Here is a 21,934-nt window from a genome sequence, read left to right as displayed (position 1 = left end):
GAGGGGTGCAGGAGACGGTAGTGTAGCTGGCCGGTTCGTATTCAGTTAACTGCAGTCGGTGGTAGAACTCGGTCTTGTTGTCTATACAGTCTGATCTGGGGTTTTTTGTTGTTTGTGGATTGTATTAGCGGAAATTCGTGCTTATTGGATTATTTCCGGCGTCCTTGATTCCGGTGATGCGTACTTTGTAAAATTGATTTGACCTCGTAGCCCAACGGTCTTTGTCGTGTTTGACCGAATAGCAAAAAGCGCACGAACGGTAAAAAAACGGATCAGGTGGTTGCACGTGATGGGATAGTGCAGCTCGTCGGTGGAAATCTCTTTGGTTGGCTAGTTCAGGTTTAAACCTCATTGGGCCGTTTTTTCTAGTTTTTGACTCTTCTTCGAGAGCGGAAACGGTCAGCGCATCCGTTGCCTCGGGCTTTAGGTGACGATTGTATTGTTCCATTGTGTTGGTGCCCCGATTAAACTTTTTTTCGAAAAGACTACGAGACGTAATGGATATCTATTCTGATGCCGCTGATCCGGTCTGCTTGAAGCCGGCGAAATTAAAAACAATACGACTGAATCGACGACCAGGCGTCCCATATTTTGGATTTGGGGTAAGCAACAATCATGTTCTTCATTTGAATGAAACAATAGCCACATCATTATTTTAGATACGTGGAGGCCGCGAATATGGTTTGGGATTCTTTGTTACCAAAATTGTACCTGGTAGTGAAAGCGAGCTGCAAGGATTAATGGTAACATTTAGCGTTCAACTGAAAATCATTTTTAATCATGTTAATTAATACCTTTGTTTCTTTTCTTTTTTAAATCTTAGGTTGGAGATCAGGTGGGATCACATTCGAAATTAATGCGCTGTGTAGTCTAGTGTGTAAGTGATACCGTTTTTAATTTCAGGTAATCCGCATTGATGGCATGCGAGTAGAAGAAGCATTACATAAAGAGATGCTTAATTTCATCCGATCAAAATCCCACGTCACCTTGTCAGTTAGAAGTCAGTCATTTCATCATCAGCAGCCTGTTTGCGAAATCTAATGAATTCTATTATCTATTTTAGGTGGAGGCCTCGTCCCATTTTACGAGTAAGTTTGCATCACTCCCGTTTTAAAGGCGCTAGTCACGATCAGTCGAATTTTACAGGTGTACCAATCACGCTCTATCGTGGCAACCGGTCAAGACCGACCGAATCCACCATCCGGTCTTGTCAACATCATCTTCGTGGAGTTGTAGCGAAGTAGCGACTTCATTCGCCAGCTTGACTCTCCGCTCAGACAATAAAGGAAGATTCGGATGCAGGTTCGCTCTACATGTCAAGGGCACTCCTAAGATCAAATTATTTTTTACGAGGTCTCCTTGTTTCTTCTATACAGTGTCTGCGAAGGCCCACCGCACAGACGAGGAGTCTACGTTCAAACGACAGAAGAAGGAAGCGTCGCCAGGGTTGCCGGAATCAAATCCGGTGATCGGATTCTCCACTGCAACGGCATGGATATGACCTCCGTGGATTTCGATGAGGTATACTCTATCCTTGAACTCTCGTCTTGTTTGTCATAGTCACGCGGACCACCTTGGGTATTTTTTTTTATTATTATTTTTCTGGTCACGCTTTTATTTTTTCCTGTTCTTCATTCAAATCAGGTATCAAAACAATTTCTTTTATCCTCCTTTTTGTTGTTGCTGTTATTCTCTTTCATTCGTAATAGCGCGCTTTGCATCGTTAACCTCTTTTGATGCGAACGGCCTACAAAAGAATTGAATTGAAATTTCAAACGTGTTTCACATTTCCCATCGATTTCACTCTAAGCAGGCCGATCCAGTCCTATTGTTCATTAACGGACTCATCATCATATGCTCTTATTCACTGGCTTTCATTATTATAATTTCACCAAACACAGGCGGTATCCATGCTGAGAGAATCGACTGTTTTGAATTTGATTATCAGCCGAGGGGCTGGTAGTGATTTCATTTCACCTGGTGAATCTTCCGGCTACAATAGCGCCGCGTCTTCCATCAACGGCGACCAAAGCCCATTGCAGAACGGAAAACAGAAACGTCTCTCCGTCGTCAGAGAAGAAATGATTGACGTCATTGATGAAAGGTTGTCGATCCATCATTGTGTTACGAGTGAAATCAGACGTGAAAATGTTTTCTTTTCGAGCTCAGACGAGGCATAGTGGTCGGCACCGCGACAGTCGATTTCCGCCGCCGGAACGACATGGAATGGAATCGACATGACCACAACGACCAAGAAACGATTCATCAAGACGTTCACCAATGGAACCGAACATCTATTGTTTTAGAGGAACAAGAAGAACGAAAGCGGCTGCAAGAAGAACGCCGGCGGATTCAAGAAGCTCACAAATTACTGGCGGAAGAAAAGGAGAAACTTGCCAGAGACCGCCAACAGCTTGAAGTATATACACGTCGACATCAGCAGATGCCACTTTCATTTCATAATTTCGTTATCAAATTTTATCGTTCAAATTAATTGTTTGACAGGACGCCAGATTTCAATTACTAAACGGAACAGTTTCGTCGCAGAAAAAGCCCATTCCACCACCACCAACGGTAATTAGCAACTAATTCATTACGATTGTGTCATTCGACATTGTATTTATGTATTTTTTTTAGAGGACTTATGTGGAACCGGAAAAGGTGGTTAAGTCAGTTGGTGGAGGTACCGTTCACGAGCAAGTAAGGATGGCCATCTATGATCAGTTTCTAAAACTGTTACTGTAAAAGTTTTCTTTTTTTTCCGAATTTAATTCTTTTTATTTTCTCACAGTTAATGGAAGAGTTCAAACAGAAAATGGTATCGCTAAAGGCCGTAGACGTCAGCGTCGACAGCCCGACTAGACAACCGGTAACATTTTTTTTGTTGTCGTACAACTAATTATTTAGTGGCATATAGCATGGGATACGAGATAACGCGATAAGCTTGTCCCCGATACAATCGGTGCGTCACCACCACTGATGAAACCCCTAGTACCTTAAAACTGTTTCCGATTGTGCATTCACAGGTTAGTCAGGTAGGTAAAGTCAAAGAAATTCCGGCATCGAACACGCACCTGCCATTGAAAACGAGTAAATCCGCACCGCCAGCACCTCCTCCACCGCCGGTATATATATAGCTTTCACTCGTTTCTTGGTAGACATTTTTATTTGAGTGTCTGACAGTTAATTTTTTTGTGTGTGTGTTATTTATTCAGCCGTTGCCGACAGGTGTGACTATCGCCGCACGGAAAAAACCAGCACCACCGCCACCCGTGCCAGTTCCCGATTACGATCTTTCTGAAAAGCCCCGAAAGATGGATGAATCCGGACAAGATGAGAAGGACGGAACTACTCCGACTACTATACGCAGCAAACCGGAAGGAACTAAGCCAGCTGTACGAGTGTCGATTGGTACATATCAAGAATTGCGACCTGAACCTACGAAATTGGATTTCTTGCCGCCGAAGAGACATAGTGTATCACCTGGCGGAGTAGGAAAGTCGTTGGACGGGACCATCAAGAACCAGTTACACACGGAATTGAATCAAACACTTTCTCGAGCCCGTTTGAGGCAGCGACTTCCTTCCTCTGATCTTGTTGATGAAGAAACAAAGAAACCCCCATCAGCTGAAATGAGTCCTGTTTTAAAAGAAATCTCTCCCGATCGACCACCACCTGTCCTATCGACATTCAGGCGGGCTCCATCATCAGATATTCAAGCTAAAATGGCTTCGTTGGCAGCTGCTGCCTCCACAACTTCACTTGGTGGAGGGTCGGCCCGTGATGTAACGATTTCTCAGTCAGCCGATAATAAAGTCACCATCAAAGTCCATCCCTACGTTTCCCGAACGGACTTTGGTCAAACGTAAGAGAACGATTCAGCAGCACTGTTATATTGCTCGGCTTGTAATCACACACACACCAAGTCACGCCTGCTTTCACTTTATTATCTAGACACTTTCCACGTTAAATGTTTTGTGTTTGAGATCGAAAGTTTTCGGGGGTTTATAAATATCTATTTACAGATTAATCGTCCTTTTTATTTTATTTTGGACAGAACGTACATCGACTGTGTCCCCGTGACCGAACTCTGATCTTCTTTTGTGTGTCGTCGAAAATACATCTCCTCCAGTGTACATTATTTTTCGCGTGGTTATATTTTCTTTTTGCATTTACACTTGGCTAGAAAAAGAAAGCCGGAGAGAAAGCACAAGATCAACAACAACAATGGCAACTTTCTATATCTATCATAAAAATGATGATGATGACTAGAGTAGCTACTGCCGCAAAAGTAAAAAGAATTTTTCTGTTGTTGTCGTCGTCGAGATGTCGGGTCTCCACGACAAAGGTAAACAACAAATAGTTGCAACGTTTTTCAGGTACCTACTCCTACATTCAGGTAAGGAATTGAAGTATGGCACCCATAAAGCCGCCATAGGCGACAGGCAGCTGCAGTGCTGCACACATTCTTCTTGGTTGGATTGAAAAATGAGGGGGTTCAAATGGAGTAGTGAATCGATAGGTCACGCCGTCTAGCCGTAGCCATGCCAATCTTGAACGTAATTGTATTAAAGAAGGCAGCGCGCGCACGCAAATGGAATACGACACGACCAGTGGTGGTGGTGACCCACTGTTGATTCGTCGTCATGAAAAATATAAAATTTTACGATTGTTTCAACAATTCAAAGTCAAGAGAATCAACTCGTCTCGCAACATCTGCCACTCGATGTTGTTCTCGTTTTTATTCTCGTAATAATAAAGTGATGGCCAGGTGACGAATGTTTGAGGGCATGAAAGCGAGAAGAGGGGAAGAGAAACTCACACAGCAGCAGCAGCAGCAGCAGCCTTTGTTCGTTTTGTAGCGATTCAGCCGGCAGATGGCACGGCCACCACCAGGCGGCAGTGTGTCACTTGGTTGAGGAGGGGAGAAAGGAAAGGGGATAGATTCTTTTCGTCAGCAGCTCCATTCGTCTGAGAGCTGCTGCCAGGAACTGTTACACACAACAAGCACGCTCCAACGTCATGACGGCATCATCTTTGTGGTGAATCTCCAATGCCGTTATTTTTCAGCCTTTTACTCAACACATCGTCTCAACGTTTTAAGTTTTCCAGTAAGTCACAAATCTCATTTATTTTTGTCTTGCATTGTCACGTGTGTGTGAGCAACCAGTTGTCTCGTGGGGCCCTCGTGTTTTGTCTGGCAAGATGGTGGGTTAAATTGTTGGTATGTTATTCGAGTACGGTTTTATATATTGAGGTCAGGTGTAGAATTTTTGAATACGCGCGCCGTTTGAAAACGTGAAAGTCCCGCGCGTGCACGTGGTAACCGAACGTAGCGGTACTTTTTCTTCTTCACACTTTCAGTTGGTGGGAAATGCCGCGTGCAGAAAGAGAAACCGTGCGGGTGTCCCGCGTGCGGAAAAAGCAGGTCATCTGGCCAGTTTTACAAGAGAGTGAAAGGCAACTTAATGTGTGTTGGGAAGGTGGGGTTGACAGTCTTACACACACACACACACGACTATTGTCACGATTTTTCAAACGGTGAAAATGCGGGTTGATTGTCTCGAGAGGGAGATTTCTTATTATCTCGGTCACTACCAGTTATATAATAGGGATTACGAAAGTACGTTCACTTCTCGTATTTCTCCCCTCTCTTTTTTTGTTGGGTTTTGAATTCACCGAAAAAAGAATTTCTCTCTCCCCCCCTTTCATGTTTCCGGTATGGAGGATGTTGGAAGCAGGAACCCCCTCGGGCCTCTGATCTTCCCTACCAACTACTTTTGATTGTGTTACAGGGCAGCCCTGTATTTTTTAGCAATGGCCTCTTTTGTCTCCCCACCCCTGATGTGTCAGCGTCGGAGGGTGATACTAAGGGGGGGAGAGCACGTGGGTTGCTATGGTTGCCGTCCCCCTTAACATTCAACGAATCAGAGTGTCGTCACGATGAGAGAGAGAGAGAGGGTCAGCCCGGGTTGAAACGGAAACAGCTGTTGTGCGCGGCCAACATGGCGCAGCTGCCTACCAAAAAGAAAGAAAAGAAAAGAGGGGGTATGGGTGTACTCACTTTTTTTTCCTGACCCCCCCCCCCCTTTTCCTCAGGGTTTTTTGACCCATTCTCGAATGTTCCCCCTCCTCCTTTCAATCTATATGAAAGATGGTCTACTACACACAATAAAGTTTAGAGAAAAGACATTTTTGTCTGTGTCCAAAAACATCTTCCATGTGTGGGGGATGGGGAAGCTGAGATTCAGAGGGGTGGAATATTTCTGGGTTTCTTTGTGTTCAGCGGGGGTGGTAGAGAAGAACCCTAACTGAAACCGTTGGGATCTCGTTGTTTGTTCCAAAAATTCCAAATGGGCATTGAAAAAAGTATTGACGTCGCTTTAGAGGGGGGGCTCAGTGTGTGTGTGTGTGTATTGATCCGAGATGGAAAATGCTTGGGGGTTATTAGTTTGGATGGAGATTTGTTGGATCGATTCTCCCTCGTTCGTCACGTGATGAGTCAGCAGCAACACGTGCCTTGATCCGTTTGATTGGAGTGAATTAATTTTTTTAAATAGTCTTTTTTATATGTATTTTTGTGTTTGGCGTCGTCACGAGGCAACACGTGTTCAGTAGTAGCCATCTTATTTGAAGCAGATCGATAACATCGAAAGTAACGTTCTGTGTGGTAGTCGTCGTCGTCGTCGGATAGCAACACCCTCTGTCTGCAGCATTCTACATGTTGAAGTTGGGACGCCGCCCGATTATTGATCGGAAACCTGAGGTAGAGAAGGGGAACGTGGAAGAACCAGACACACAGCCCCTCTTGGAAAAGGAGGGATAAAGTACAGACAGGGGAGAGAGAGAAGGGGGGAGAACAAGAGGGGTTTGTCGGTAGCCAATAGGAAAGCTTCTTTTGTACATCTCCAACACAACGAACTGTGATCTCAAACACAAAACGCACTGATTCGGATTCACCACCGGAAGTTTATTTGAATTAAATGTATTTTTCTCGAATTTTATACCCAACAAAAGAAAAACCAAATCTTTTGGATGAAAGTAACTGGTGAAAAGTGGCCTACTTTCACGTTCACGCCAAAAAGGAAAAGGTGTATTATTTTTGCCACATTCACGATCCGAGAGAGAAAGTGCGTGACGAGGAATTTTCTCTTTTAGAAACTTTTCTTTAGATGTGTTTTCATCATGTTCTCTTTGTCCAAGTCGGTCTTGCAATTCCATGTGTAGTGGCAACAAGTTCAATTTCTTTCTTCTTTCTTTTTCCAGGTGCCATTTGCAACTAGTGTCGATCGTCGTCATCATCGTTGTTGTCGTTCAATAAAACACAAATCTCTTGGTGCGATCGTTTAAATTTCGCCATGGCATCTTCGCCTAGTCCGTCCTCGTTGGATTCGGTCGGCACATCACCACTCGGTTCCTTCTCCGATCCCAACGAGCATCCGCTTTTGGCTCGCGATCTTGGACTCGGCCCATTGGTTGGTTACGGCGACAGTGGCGTCTTCAATGGAATGAATTCCACCAATTTTTCATCGTGCTCATCTATGATGCACAATTCAGCACTCAGCCTCTACCTCAACGGATTGGGTAGTAGCGGCAATCTGGATTCCGGATCAGCTTTAAAGGTATTTTACTTTTTTCCATCTAGCCCAAACACTAAGCCGATTGGGGAATCGGACGTAATTGAATACGAGAATGCTTTTATTCTACATGACAACAATATATTGTGGATTGGTGGGGTAGAAAACAAGTCTTGTGTATTAAGCCTTTTCTTTTTTCTTGTCTCCCCTCTTTTATGACAACAGGACAATTTGAGCATGGGAAGCAGTGGAACAAGCAGTCGGCCACCTAGCGGTGGTTTACCAGGTTGCAACTCAAGTACCAGCAGCAGTGGAGTCTCTAGCCCCGGATTGGCCACCAAATGCGCAGTCTGTGGCGTCGGCGATTCCTTTTCCGTTTTACCAAAAGTTCTTCCTTGTCTGCACGCACTCTGCCAGATGTGCTGGGACAAGCAGCAAATGAACGATGGCATGACGACAGATCTGCTGGACAAGAGTACCAACTGCCCAGTCTGCAAAGCTGATTGTCTCATGTCGCCGCCTTCTCATCAAGGATCGTCGTCTTCGTCCAGTCTTTTCAAAGATTTTTCGACTCTGCACATGATCGAGACACCAGCTACAACTCCGCTCTGTGAAAACAATGGATGGAATTCCGCTACTTGCACTGCTTGCAAAGCCAAAGATCCTGTCTTGGCTGTTGCCAAGTGTTTCGACTGCGCTTCGCTGCTTTGCACTTCGTGCGTCCTGGCTCATCAATTCATGCTCTGTTTCGAGGGACATCGACTCATGACATTGGCCGAGCTAGCCAACCCGTCTTCGTCGTCCAACAACTTTACCAACTGCAAGAACGCCAGCCGGCCCTGCGTCCGTCATCGCGGAGAGTCGGTAACTCTTTATTGTCACACTTGTTCCGTCCCAGCTTGCACCCAATGTTTGCTGATGGAGCACAGTGGACCAGCTCACGATATCGAGGCTCTCAACGAAGCTGCCCCTCGTTTGGCACACCAACTTAACCGTACCTTGAATGATGCTCGCAACAAGGCTGCTGAGCTCAAAACCGTCGTCCAGGCTGCCGAATCGGCTGTCAACAAAATGTCCAACCAGCTGTCCAAGGCTCAGACGGATGTCACTGAAACCTACCATTTTTACCGCGCTGCTTTGGATGAGAGACGTGAAGAACTCCTTCGCGAATTAGAAAGTGTCTACAACAACAAGCAGACAACTTTGAACGATCTTGGACACAAGACCCAGGAAGCGGTGGAGCGAATTCTCAAGACTTGCAGCTTTGTCGAGCGTCTAGTGAAGCAGTCGTCGCCAGTAGAAGCTCTTCTCTTCAAGAAAGAACTCGATGCTAAATTCGCTGCTCTATTCGCCTTCTGCCCACCTGATTTGAATCTCCAAGGCTCTCTGGATGTCGAGTTCATGTCGAACTACAAGGCTATTCAAATTGGAGTCCGCAACACCTACGGTTACATCCGTTCAACCAACGAACCCAACACACCTGGATCCTTCAACGCAGCTGCCGCTGCAGCCGCCGCGTCCAAAATGCAGCCTCCCATCGCTCGACCCACTTCCATGCTGCTGGGCACCAACTATTCGGTCAACGGTGTTAACTTGACCCTCAACAATGGACGTTTGAGCCCAGCTGGAAACTTGTCTACACCCAATGGTGATTCGCATTTCATGGCTAAACGATTCCCGACGTCCACGTCCAGCAACAGTTTCGGATTGGGTCTCAACGACCTTGGATTGGGAACTCCCAGTCTGTCACAACCACCTACTTATGAGAAATGGAGCACCAATGCTGGTGGATTCGACTCGTTTCAGATGCCGCCGTCGTCTATGCGCTCTAACGGATTAGAGGGCTCATCACTTTCTTCCATGGGAAACGATCCTTCTCTCTTCGAGCTGTCCAAGCTGATGTCGAGCACTTCTCTCTATCCTCCGCGCTCTCAGATTAAACGTCAGAAGATGATTTATCACTGCAAATTTGGCGAATTTGGTGTAATGGAGGGCCAGTTCACTGAACCGTCTGGTGTAGCTGTCAACGCTCAAAATGACATCATTGTTGCCGACACCAATAACCATCGCATCCAGATTTTCGACAAGGAAGGACGCTTCAAGTTCCAGTTTGGTGAATGCGGCAAAAGGGATGGCCAGTTACTCTACCCCAATCGTGTCTCCGTCGTTAAAACCTCTGGGGATATCATCGTCACCGAGCGTTCACCTACTCATCAGATCCAGATCTACAACCAGTACGGCCAATTCGCCCGCAAGTTTGGTGCTAATGTGCTGCAGCATCCTCGCGGTGTCACAGTTGACTCCAAGGGCCGTATCATCGTGGTTGAGTGCAAAGTGATGCGCGTCATCATTTTCGATCAAATGGGTAACGTGTTGCACAAATTCGGTTGCTCAAAACACCTGGAATTCCCCAATGGCGTCGTTGTCAACGATAAGCAAGAGATCTTCATCTCCGACAACCGTGCCCACTGCGTCAAGGTCTTCAGCTACGAAGGTGTCTTTTTGCGTCAGATTGGCGGCGAAGGTTTGACCAACTACCCCATCGGTGTTGGCATCAATTCTGCTGGCGAGATCCTGATTGCCGACAACCACAACAACTTCAACTTGACCATCTTCACTCAGGATGGACAGCTGATCTCGGCGCTCGAATCCAAGGTCAAGCATGCCCAGTGCTTCGATGTGGCTCTCCTCGACGATGGATCCGTCGTCTTGGCCAGCAAAGATTATCGTCTCTACGTCTACCGTTACGTGCAAATCCCTCCTCTGGCGTTATAATTGGTCGTTGAATTTTTCTTTCATTCTATATTTTTTTTCCTACATTCTCTTGTCAATCTACATATCCCCTTGGGTCTTATCGTCAGGAACCGGAAGTTCCCGATTTCTTGCGTCTCTCCAACAACGGTGGAGGGATTTGAATAATGCACTTAAATCGATCTTGTTTTTAATCAATTATTGGTTGAATATTTTGAGTTCGCATCATCAGTCGACTCGGTAGCTCGACTTGGTAGAAGAAAAACGAACTAGTCAAGTAATGTGGGAGTAGCTCCGGAGAAATCTACCCGTTTTGTTGCCAGCCTGAGAAAGTAAAATGTGGAACCTTGCGGCAAGGAAGTGCGAGCCTCGTCTTTAAAATTAAAAATTTGAAAAAAAAAAAAAAAATGTCTTTGAATGGATTTAAAGTCAAGAAAAAAAAAATTCTCGTCTTCGCGAAATTGTTGACTTGGGAATGGTTAATAGCAGCTGTCGTGCATTCTAGCAATAGCTCCTCTTTATTTTTGCTCTCTTCCGTTTTTTAAAAATTGGGTACTATTGAGAAATGCTCACGAATTGATTAGAATGTTGGCTTTGTTGTATCAACGGTTCAGCCCCTCTTTACCCTCCTACGTCGGTTCGTTTTGATGGTAGTTTTTATTTTTGTTGGTTAAGTAATAAGAAATGAGGAGAGACTTCTTCGCTTGTATAACTATGTGTCATGATGCGCCCGTCATCCTGGGATCCAAAAAGAAACAAATCTTTGGGCTCGTGGACCAATCTGAATCTATCCAAACTGTCTTCTTCTTTCAATAACTATCACTTTGAGGCTCAACTGATCAAGAACGTGCACAATCCTGTTGATCCGTAATTAAGTTTTTTTTTTCTATTTTTTTTTTGTCGAATTCCTCTAAACTTGTGAAGAACTCTTCAAGTATTGTCATTTCGAACAAGTCATTACTCTCGGCCTGTGATAGGAGTTAAGCCTCACTATTCTTCTCTGGTTAACTATTACTGCTTTTTTCCTCTTTAAAAAACAACAAAGTTTCGCCTTTTGTAATGGCATCCTTCTTTAAAAAATTTTTTTTTTCTATTATCATTACCAACTAGAAATGTTAACGAGAAGACTTTCCTCTTTCTGTGATGTGGTCGCTCTCTTTCGCAAGCTTCTGCCACACTCCTCGGCAATGATCTCGTCAGTTAAAGGCGCTTATTGGATTTGAAATTTTCTTTTTTTCTCTCGCGGGAAAGGTTGGCGTATTTGGGGGGCTGTTTCCGATTCACCTGATGTGTATGTGAAGTTGCAAAATGTCTTTAAATAGCAGGGTCAAACTTGTCTCCTGTTTCCAATTCATCCCCTCTTTCATTTTCCATTTGTTTCCTTTTTGTTTATCGCCAGTCAAGTTTGATATAATCTTGTTTCCGAAAGTAGAAATTTATACTTCGTGCAGTTTTTTTTTTCTTTTGTGGGATGGGAGAAAGTCAGCAGTAGCCAATCCAAGTGCTCAAAGGCAAAAAAAGATGAAGTTGGATGTTAGAGTTGGCTCTTCTCGTGTTTGTTCTGCGCAGGGATTAAGGGAAATTCTAAATTGTCATTACTTTCAGTCCCCTTTAATTTTTTTTAAATGTGGCTATTCTCTTAATTTACCCCCTGTGCCTGATAAAAACAAGTGCAGCTCTATATACTCTTTTTTTTTTTTTCTATGGCTATCTTCTCACATGTATATTCATCCAAGGTTTGTGTTAACAGCCAATTTTTCTTTATTTCTTATTTGCAAAATCTCCATGCGTTTCCTTGCTACCAGTTTTTTCGGTGCGCATTTGTTTCGTTGTGTTGCTCTTGTTTACTTCTTTTAAAAAAACATTAATTTTAGTTGAAACTTTTTGAAATTGTTTTGTGAATTGATAAGCCAATCTTGTCTGTCCTGCTCCTTGGAATTTCCATCCTATTTTGTGGTCTTTTTTAGAATTCAGTATCATTTTGGGTTTTGTGTTCCTGACTCGTCGCTCCTTTGCTATGATCGATGATATTGGCCAAGGAGACCGGCATTTATCATTTAGTTTTCCGTATCTTTCTTCTCATCGTCACTTCCGTCTTTTTTCTTCTAATTTTAAGTGAATATGTTTTAATCGTACGCGGAATTCAAAACCTCTAGAGGGGAAAATTGGCTTGTCTTGTTCTTTTTGTTGTCGTCGAATCGATTCCATCAGCCGCTTGTATACAAATGCCTTTGCCTCTGTGCCCCCCTGGGTCTGTGTCCACTGTTCCTTGTGTACCTCAATTACTGTACTGTTATTATTTCAGTTTTAAAAAGTGTTAATTTCGCTTCCGGATTGGCTCTTTCTCTCTCTGTCCACCCATCTCTCTCTATTTTGCTCTCCATTCTTCCTTTCGCGTGTATCTTAACGAAAGGTGGCAGTTATTTATCTATCAGCTATTTCCTTTAAAAAAAGCAAAAGCACGAGTATTTTGTTTCATTATTTCATTGCCGCCACATTTACTTAAAACAGAAAAAAAAAAGGTTTTTAACACAAGGCTTCAGAATCTCGTTGACAGCATCGTTACATACTCAGGATGGCTCTGACCGGATGGTGAAAGAGTCGGTTGTTATGTCGGCATGAAGGTTCATTCAATAGTTTCTCTAGTTTTCAGGCAGGTCTGACGACGGAGAGAGTGTACGCGCGCTGTCAAGGGCTCGATCGGAATTGATTTACGCACCATATTGAATCATTTCAAACCAAAATGAATTCCTATATTCTGTGCGTGCATAATAAACATTTATTTAGTTAATAAACGAAATATTACAGCTGCTCGTCTCCATTCTTTTCAATCATCAAGGTGTTATAATAAAACAAAATGAGTATGAAACAAGACGTGTGTGTTGGTTGACGAGAAAGACCAATTTTTATTAGTTGGATCAATACTAAACAAAGTAAAGTACAGTACCACTTGCAATAACATCACTGCACAATCTGCTTCATTGACAAGAAAAGAAAATCCATTTTGGAATCGACTAGGGAACGAAGAGTTATAAAGAGTGGCAACGATGAAATTAGTTCGAAAACGTACACAAAATTCATTATCAGTTAAGCATCAGAAAAATTGACAGTTAAAAAAATTAACATCCAGCTCTACGGCGCTTGTCGATCACGGAGTAATTTTATTAGGCCAGTATATCTCATAGCTTTCTCGTTTGACTGTCAAAGTAGAAATCGTTTTTTTCCCACCACATGAACAGAAAACACAATTTGAGAAGGCCTAGAAATAAATAAATTAAATCAAACACTGAACAAAATTAGGAAGAAATGATTTTCCCTCTTGTTTCTCGCGCTGTCAAATGGGACGGCAAAGTATTGGACAAATGTCGTGGAATGCCTCTCTTACAATTATGCTCAAATAAAGTACTAATAATTTCTTGTCAGTTTCTTCTGAGGGATATTGAATCGAGGTAACAAAGTTATGGAATACGTCACGCTGTCAATTATTGAATCCTCATCACTCCATCGACGCATTGTTCTCGTCGTTTTGTGACTTTTCCTCGTCGCTGAGTAACGCGTCGGTGGAATCGCCTCGAGTAGATTTACCTTTGATTTTAATGGCCGGCGCTACCTTGGCGTTATTGTCTTGCTGAGATGACGACTTATTAGTTTCAACGACGTCCGTTTCATTGGGCGGGACGATCGAAGTTGGCGGATTGCCGTTCTCTCGCTGCTCGGGACTCAGTCCATTTTGTACGTTCATTTTCTCCAAACTGTCGTCCTGGACTAAAAGGCTGGATTTCTCCAAGATCGGAAGACTGCTGCCGACTACTTCCACCGAATCCTGCTGCTGATTATTAGACTGAGACTGCTGCTGCGTCTCGAGCACCTCTTCCAGTATGGGATTGGCCAGCGGGTTGGATGGAGGAGATTTAGGAGACGGCCGGCGCGTTCCGAGAATCGACGTAGACACGGGCGCCGCAGTCGTCGTGGCAGCGGTCGTAGACGACGTGGCACCAGCCGGTTTTTTGGCGCACGTCTTCCCCCTGGACACGGCTGCTGATGAAGTACAACCTCTCGCCCTCTCGCTATTGCCGCCCAGCTCGCTAGTCAACAACGAAGACTTATCCGATATGTCGGACCCTCCACTTTCGCTGTCACGGAGCTCCGACGACGTAAACTTGCGTGAAGCTCTGGGGGACGCCGGTGGAGGCCGCCGACTGCAGACCTGAACTTGGATCAATTCGCAAAGTCGGCGAAAGCGACGGAGATTCCCTATAAACGCAATCGGCACATTGAGTTCCAAACACACATTTCAACAATATACAGTATGTGTGTGACTATCAGCAACATTGTGTTTTTATTACCTGCAATCAAAACAAACGTCACGGCATAAAGAATGTCGATTTCTGCGCAACGTTCCCCTTTGGTTTCGTGCTGACCAATTGCAGCAATATCGACGTTGAATCGGACATGGCGCTGGAACATTGCCGGTCCGGAAGTACCGCGACGGTATTCTACTTTGAACGACATGGGACTGGCAACGCTGTGATTCAAATCTGCAATCTATTTCGTCAATTCACAAAGTCAATCAGATGTAATAATAAATCAGAGATTGTTTGTTGTTGTGCTGCACGGGTATTATAAGCTCACCGATAGAAAGGCGTGAATCAGGTCAGCTTTGACGGAGGCCAATGGCTTTCCTTTGACTAGTATAGTGTAAGTTTCATCACGTTCGCTGCCCATCAGAGTTCCAAACCACGAACGCTTTGTCAGCTCCGGCGAAGATTCCGGTTCCGGTGTCAGACTGACCTCGTCCCCTATGGTTAAAAAAGATCGACAAAACACAAATTGTTAAGACGAAATTGGCTTTATCTTCTTCAAGTCTCGAGTTGTTGTTTGGTTGCCTCTTAAAAAAGTCAAGAGGCTACGCTATACCGGTACGGTACCAAACATAATTGGATTCGGCCTTTTTGGTTGATACGAACGATCTCTTGTCATTATTCCGAGAACTTGCTTTGACGAGCTGAAAGGGAGTCAGTGTCTTATTCTGACATGGTCTATATAGTGAGTGGTAGCGTAGCAAATGTGTGTACGAGACTCGGTACCGATCGATGCAGCGCAGATGAGCAGCGTAGGCTGAATGCTGTATTGATCGTCATCATGAGACTTGGCCAGATCTTCATACAACAGTTTATAGCAGTGCGTGTGTCGGTGTGTGTGGAAATGAGGCGAGCGTATACAAATCGCCATCCATGGCCAACGATTTCGTCAATAGCAGTGTACAACTGCCGGCGGTCTCATTGTCTTGGTCACTATATACGACGAGTTTTCGGTAGTATTGATTGTTGGCTGGAAAATTCTCTCTTTGCCAGACGTGATAAATGAATGAATTCTGCTCCAGCTACGACTTCCGCATCGTCTAGTTACTAGGGCGAGTGAACGGGAACGCCCTCCAGGGAGAACACAAACTATCCCTCGAGACAAAGGCGAGTGTTTCTTTGAACGAATTTGAATGGAAATGATAGACGGTCATTTTTAACCATGACGCATCTGCTCCTTTTTCTCCTCAGCTAATAAATCCAGGACTGAAAGAAATCGTGACAGCAGTTTGACCCCATCTATTAAATTTATATCGAGTTAGGGCTTTAGCCAGTCAAACTGTAACTAACAAATACAAAACTACGGCATATCAATATTCCCTCTAACTTTATAACATTGAAAGTTACATATCTCATTATAAAAGATTTGCAGGGATCTAGCGGACGATAAATCAATCCGATTACCTCTTTGACCGCAATTTTCCAGCATCAGAGATTGCCAAAGATTGAAAATATATTAATAGAACTATATAAAAACCAATTGATTGATTCTCTCTGTCCTGTAATTGTTTTGAATGATCAAAAGGAACGGCTTAAGCTCGAGTAGACACGTTGATTGTAATCAGTCGATGTTAAACAGTGTTGCACACAGCGATCCTGTCAATGAATTAAACGATCGGTACTCTCTGACAGTGTGGGAAAAGCCTAGCTATACAACTATCTCCAATCTTTTCTCATTCCAATAGTTTGTGAGCACACGAGCGAGTAGGAAACGTGAACGGGACAACTATCGATCGAAATGAGGAGATCGATTTAAGCCCAGTGGATCAGGTTCCGCTCTTGCCGACGCGGCAATCGAACTGGCGACTGCCTCTCATCAATCCGATTACTTAACCTGAATGTCTACAATGTGTTATTTACAGAAAAGAAAATTCGTTTTCTGACGAACGTTCGTTTCAAGATGGCCCCCCTTATACAAGAGAGCGTTCCGGAAACAAACAAAATGAGTCGGTGATGCAGAGTAAATGTTGGATCCATATTTATGGGCGAGTGAATAGAAGCGTGAAACCGACTCGCTGAATATTTCAATATTGTTTAAAAAAAAAAAAAAGTCTGCGCTGCTTTTGGCTCAGATCAATTCTGCTCGTCTCAATTTCCTTTATTTATTTGTTTTGTTTGCCCTATCGCGGTGTCATAGTGAAATCGATTTCACCCAACGTTCAGTTTCGACCGCAGTGTGCTGTGTTCGTTAAACATAAAAAGAACTGCAGCAGCGTCGCTTGTTGATGGATTATATAGGGTCAATACCTTGAAGTAATTTCCTTCTGTGGAATCGCGGCGAACCAAGGAAACTATTTTTAATAGTAGTGGTAAGGCGAGTCCTCCACGGATTAGGAGAACCGGGTGGAGTCGACGTTCCCTGAAGGTAAGATCCATCGCCAGCGAGTTGTTGTTGGCCTCCTCCTCCTCCTAAGCTAGGAGCTCCTCCATTGTTGGCCGCCGGAGTTTTGCTGCTGACATTTCGCGAAGGAGACGTCCCACTGCCGCAACCGGCATTGCCGGAAACGTTGCTCCCGCCGCCACCGCCACCACCACCACCGCCGTACTGATTGGACGCAAGCAAACGATGAACGGGTCGAGGGGACGGCACTGGAGAGGCCGATGGCGTGCTGTTGTTACTGCTGCTCAATGGCTGGGCCACAAATCCAGTGTGGTGATGATTGCCCGGTCCAGGATAAGTCGAGTGCCCCGTTGATCGTCTTGGCCAGTGACTGCGTCGACAAGGAAAAAGAAAAAGTAAAAAGAAAAATCCAATGCTATATGATGTTGGCCGAACCTTACAACGACGTAATGAAAAAAGGGAAACTTACTTGTACACTTGCCGCCGAGCAATGATTGGAGAGCCTTGGGACAGCTGGAATTGAGCGGTCACTGGGCCGTTGACTTTAAGAGTATCGATCCTCTTCTTTGGTGGGTCTATGTTTTCGTTTCGTGGCTGTTGAGTTCGAACGACAAGCTCAGCGTCATCCTCGCAAGCCGGTCGGCGTTTCTTACGATCCAGCAGCAGGAAGTAAATGACCTTTTCGGTATTGTGACTAGTAATAATAAGAGAGAGACCATCAGCATATGAATCTCATTGGAGTAGTAGTGTGTGTCTATAGACACAGCAGTGAAAGGTAATCAATCGTTTAGGAGAGAGAACTCACTTTGGATTAAGAAGCTCTTGAATGAGTTTTTTGCGATCCTTGAAGCAGCCTAGACTAGTTATAGCTTGAAGAACGTCCGGATCACAGTCGTCCTCTGTGGGCAGAATACGTGTCTGGACGACAGACATCATTGGCAACTCCAATTCTAGTTCGCCTCCACGACATCCGGCACTGCCGGCTACCACCCAAGTGTGGCGATGGATCTCGGCCAGCTGTGGACAGCATGACAAACAAATCCCGCGTGCCGTAGCGGCAGCTTGTCAGTTCTCTCGAGTCAATAACAAGCATCTCACGTACTAGAGCCTTCCAAACATCCCCATGAACCCCAGCATACGGCTCTTAAGATACATCATACTCTCCAAATCTTTTGAATGCGATGAATGAACTCGATGTACACAATGGCATAGATGTTTTTTGGCCCGACATCGGCGGGTGTCAATAACAATTCAAATGATTAGAGAGAGTTTGGAATTGTAAATAACCTTTTGCAATATTTGCTGACTCTATAAAGGCTACGGAAATTGCGATCCTACGTTTTTTGACAAGTGGGATATGGAAATTAGATATATAGCGCATCTTCTCTTCTAATTAGGATTATCGATCGTTGCAGACAGCCAACAACTTTTTCAAAGAAGGACACAGATCCTCAAAGTTGAAGAGTATAGGACTATATAGGAGCAAAAGAAGGAAAAAAAATCAATAGTCGGAGGAACTTACCGTCATTCGTTTCTCGGGATTGACTTCGATCATGCCACGTAGGAGGGACTGACATTCGGGCGGCACAAAATGAGGAATATGGTAGACGCCGCGTTTGACCTTCTCTAACAATTGCCTCAGATTGTCGTCGTCGAAAGGTAAAGCTCCAACTAAGAGGGCGTACAAGATGACGCCACAAGACCAAACGTCTGCTCGTCGGCCGTCGTATTTTTCTCCCTAATGTCATTTTCGTCAGCAACAAAATAGATGCAAAAATTGAATCAATAAAAAAAGAAGAAAATGGAAAGAACACATGACAAAAATAGAACGACCAATTGCATTTAATCAAACCCTGCTTTCTAATTTTACAGGTTCTAGTTTCAGAAATAATATTTGAAGAAGACGCTATAAATATAAATGACTCGACCGAAAAATGTGCAAACAAATAGTTGCGTCACCAATGCATTTAGTTGGTCTTGTGCTTTTATCAGACACGAAAAAGACAACTCTACAGTGATTGATGACAATCATTTGTATCAACTAATTTATGCCACAAAAAAGGCTGTGTATATTTTTTGTCACCTTTTTGGCCAGTGACAAAAAGATGAATCATAATTAATAGCGAATTAATTGGAAAGAAGGAGGGGAAAAAAAGTCTATTGCTAGTCGCTAGATTATTTTTTCCCGTGAGAAGAATAAATGAAAACTATCTTACCCGGATGACTTCAGGGCAGGCATAGTGTGGTGATCCACAGCTTGTTTCAAGCATGCTGCCTTCCGGTTGTAAAGAAGCCATACCAAAGTCAGCTATCTTGATGTTGTTCTTGTCGTCTAGTAGCAGGTTCTCGGGTTTGAGGTCTCGATGGCTAAACAGAGAGGGTGGGGGGAGAGCGTGAATAAAATAATGTCACGAAATGTCCAACGGATTGATGAATAAATTGTGTGGTTCAAAATGGCGCCTGACCTGCACTTGAGTCGTATAAAACTTTGAAAATGTCAACTTACCAAATAGAGTGGCTATGGCAGAAGTCGAGGGCCGAAATGATTTGCCGAAAAAATCGCCTGGCCTCTTTCGGTGTAAGCCGGCCCTTTTTGACCAAGTAATCGAATAGCTCGCCGCCAGAAACATGTTCCAGGACCAGATATCTTGGAACAAAGGAACACAAAAGAGAGAGAGAGAGAAGTTGGAAGGTTTCTTTTAAATATTTATATGTTTACATTGACAAAAACGACAAGAAGCTTGGCTGGTTCTTTTTTCTGCCAGCAGCTGGAATGGGAAGGAGGGGCTAGAAGGGGCTTCGAATTCTTAGATCGATTGATGGACTTACAGATATTTTTTGTTCTCGTAGACATCATACAATCCGAGAACGTGGGGGTGTTCTATAAGTTTCATGATGGCTATTTCACGCTCCACCTAACAGAAAACCGAATTGCACTTCATTAAATAGGTCAATAACCAAAACCCCCACCCGAATGTTCATTACTGTTTCAAGGCTTGGCAAGGAAACAACGGACCTGAAATCGTCACGGGAATTGAACGCAACAATGTGACTTACCTTTTGTAAGACGGACTCGCTTAATTTCTCCCGATTGATGATTTTGATGGCCACCTTCTTCCCGGCTACACAGTGCACCCCTAATTTCACCAAACCTATTCACGCAAGGGTTTTAAAAAACACGAATATTATAATTCTGTCATTTTTCTATTCACCGTGATATGAGACTGTCACACAGACCAACCAATAACTCGAATCGATTTGCCATCATGCTCAATACTATTTTCAGTGGAATTTAATGCCGAAAACTTACCGGTCTGTCCTTTCCCAAGGGTTTTATCCATTCGGTAGGGTCCTACATATTGACGCGGATCTATACCGCTACCATGGTTATCTCGCTGCATTGCGCCGTTCCGAGGATTTACGAACCAAGTATTATACCAACACGAAAATGATTCTCTTTTCTTTTCTTTTTGTTTCACTGCAGTTCCTAAACCTTTTTTCCCGTCCTTTTTGATTTTTATTATTTGTCTTCGTCAATCCATTGGAGTCGCCATGTTGTTTTCACTGCTAAACCGCACCCACTCAGTTGAGAGATTTACACCGGAAAAAAAACTGCTATGTGCGAATGTCGTTGGGATGAGTCTAGTACAAAATCGTCCGAGTTGCTGATCACCGCTTCATATTCTACAACAGCACTGGGCAAACGAACGTTGCGGCCTCACGATAGATGGTGAATCCACTGGCAAGTTGTAGGGAGCCTGATTCCTTTCAGCAGACTTTCTGACTGATCGACGGATGCGACATGGAGGAGGAGGAGGGCTGGGGCACATCCAGCTAGGGCCGTTCGGCGCGGGCGCAGAGGCGGCGTCAACGTTACGCGTTGGTTGTATCGTCGTCCCGACTGCCGGGTGCTGCTGGGTCACGGCTATTTTATTTTCCTTGTAGAAAGAAACGGGAGCTGCGAGGCGCGTTTTCCAAGTCATGAATATACAACCTATTTAACATTCAAAAGAAGACATGGTTTTCGAGTCTATATCTGATGTGATGTGACGATCGGTGCTGCTGAATCAATCAAAACCACTTGACTCTCTGATGCGGCCCCCCTTCAAACAGATAAAAAAATAACTGAACTTACAGTCGGCCCTAGTGGTCGGCTCTTGAAAATAACTTTCTATACACTGGATTGTAAAAATGACTGACGGAAACAAACCTTTCCATATCATTGATCCTGGAATGATAGAAAAAGAGCGCCGCCAACAAGGTTCTGCAGCACTGGATTTTCACCGAGCGCGAATGCACAGGTTCGAGTGCGCAGGCGCCAGCAGCGCGTATATTTCGATCAATATTGGTGGAAGGTCAAAACCTTACACCAGCGTTTCTCTCTCTTTCCTCTCCTGTTTTATTCACGGACTCTCTTTCTCTCCTCTATTCACCCCACCTAGTTCCAAGTTCCAGTTCTCTCATCCACCCTCCGTCGTGATACCCTCCCCCTCCCTCCTCTTCTCTCCCTTCTCTCCCGTCTCCTAGCAGTATAATGGTTGCCTCACGGAGTGAGCTGCCAGTTTATAATTGTATATATATAACAAACTCGGTGTGAATTTCAGTTCATTTAAAGTTTGATTAATGTCTCAAGAGTAGTGCGATATAATGAGGCTCGCTGGAGCACATATATGCGATTAACGCGCGATACCAATTCTCATTTAATAATATGACAAATAAGCGTTTCAATTATTTAACATTATGATTGCAGTGCTGCAATAACTTTTTGAACCTGCTGCGCAAACATGGGTTATGCAATTCATGCATGCAGGTAATTTCCAGCTACACTGATTATTGGATGCGTATATATATCGGTACGTAGCAACAAAAAAAAAGGAAATATAATGATTCTGGGATGTGAACAC

General features: G+C 44.1%; 3 protein-coding genes across 3 annotated transcripts; 2 read left to right on the top strand and 1 right to left on the bottom strand.

The window, feature by feature from the left end:
- Positions 1–7: 7 nt before the first annotated feature.
- On the top strand, positions 8–4,136 carry LOC124341969 (harmonin-like). Its single transcript, XM_046794926.1, has 16 exons — positions 8–427; positions 485–602; positions 660–743; positions 824–835; positions 904–1,000; positions 1,064–1,088; positions 1,147–1,302; positions 1,377–1,521; positions 1,902–2,104; positions 2,170–2,419; positions 2,506–2,574; positions 2,638–2,700; positions 2,792–2,869; positions 3,027–3,125; positions 3,216–3,865; positions 4,058–4,136. Exons 2-16 carry the CDS (start codon positions 498–500, stop codon positions 4,092–4,094), a joined length of 2,073 nt encoding a protein of 690 aa, XP_046650882.1. The 5' UTR covers positions 8–427; positions 485–497; the 3' UTR covers positions 4,095–4,136.
- Positions 4,137–4,930: 794 nt separating this feature from the next.
- LOC124341967 (brain tumor protein-like) lies at positions 4,931–12,794 on the top strand. The gene is made up of 3 exons (XM_046794923.1): positions 4,931–5,111; positions 7,267–7,622; positions 7,803–12,794. The coding sequence occupies exons 2-3, from the start codon at positions 7,359–7,361 to the stop codon at positions 10,350–10,352; spliced, it is 2,814 nt and encodes a 937-aa protein (XP_046650879.1). The 5' UTR covers positions 4,931–5,111; positions 7,267–7,358; the 3' UTR covers positions 10,353–12,794.
- A 416-nt stretch (positions 12,795–13,210) lies between these two features.
- On the bottom strand, positions 13,211–21,250 carry LOC124341968 (serine/threonine-protein kinase BRSK2-like). Its single transcript, XM_046794925.1, has 13 exons — positions 21,166–21,250; positions 20,341–21,024; positions 20,088–20,182; positions 19,860–19,945; positions 19,537–19,677; positions 19,247–19,397; positions 18,553–18,768; positions 17,836–18,047; positions 17,500–17,724; positions 16,937–17,400; positions 14,961–15,127; positions 14,675–14,873; positions 13,211–14,582 (listed from the first exon to the last, which is right to left on the bottom strand). The coding sequence occupies exons 2-13, from the start codon at positions 20,429–20,431 to the stop codon at positions 13,825–13,827; spliced, it is 2,805 nt and encodes a 934-aa protein (XP_046650881.1). The 5' UTR covers positions 20,432–21,024; positions 21,166–21,250; the 3' UTR covers positions 13,211–13,824.
- Between the last annotated feature and the right edge of the window lie 684 nt (positions 21,251–21,934).

Source organism: Daphnia pulicaria, chromosome 6 (genome assembly GCF_021234035.1).
Source record: "Daphnia pulicaria isolate SC F1-1A chromosome 6, SC_F0-13Bv2, whole genome shotgun sequence".
NCBI lineage: Eukaryota > Metazoa > Arthropoda > Branchiopoda > Diplostraca > Daphniidae > Daphnia > Daphnia pulicaria.
The sequence above is the reverse complement of the archived record's forward strand: the minus strand, read 5'-3'. Positions and strand labels throughout refer to the sequence as shown.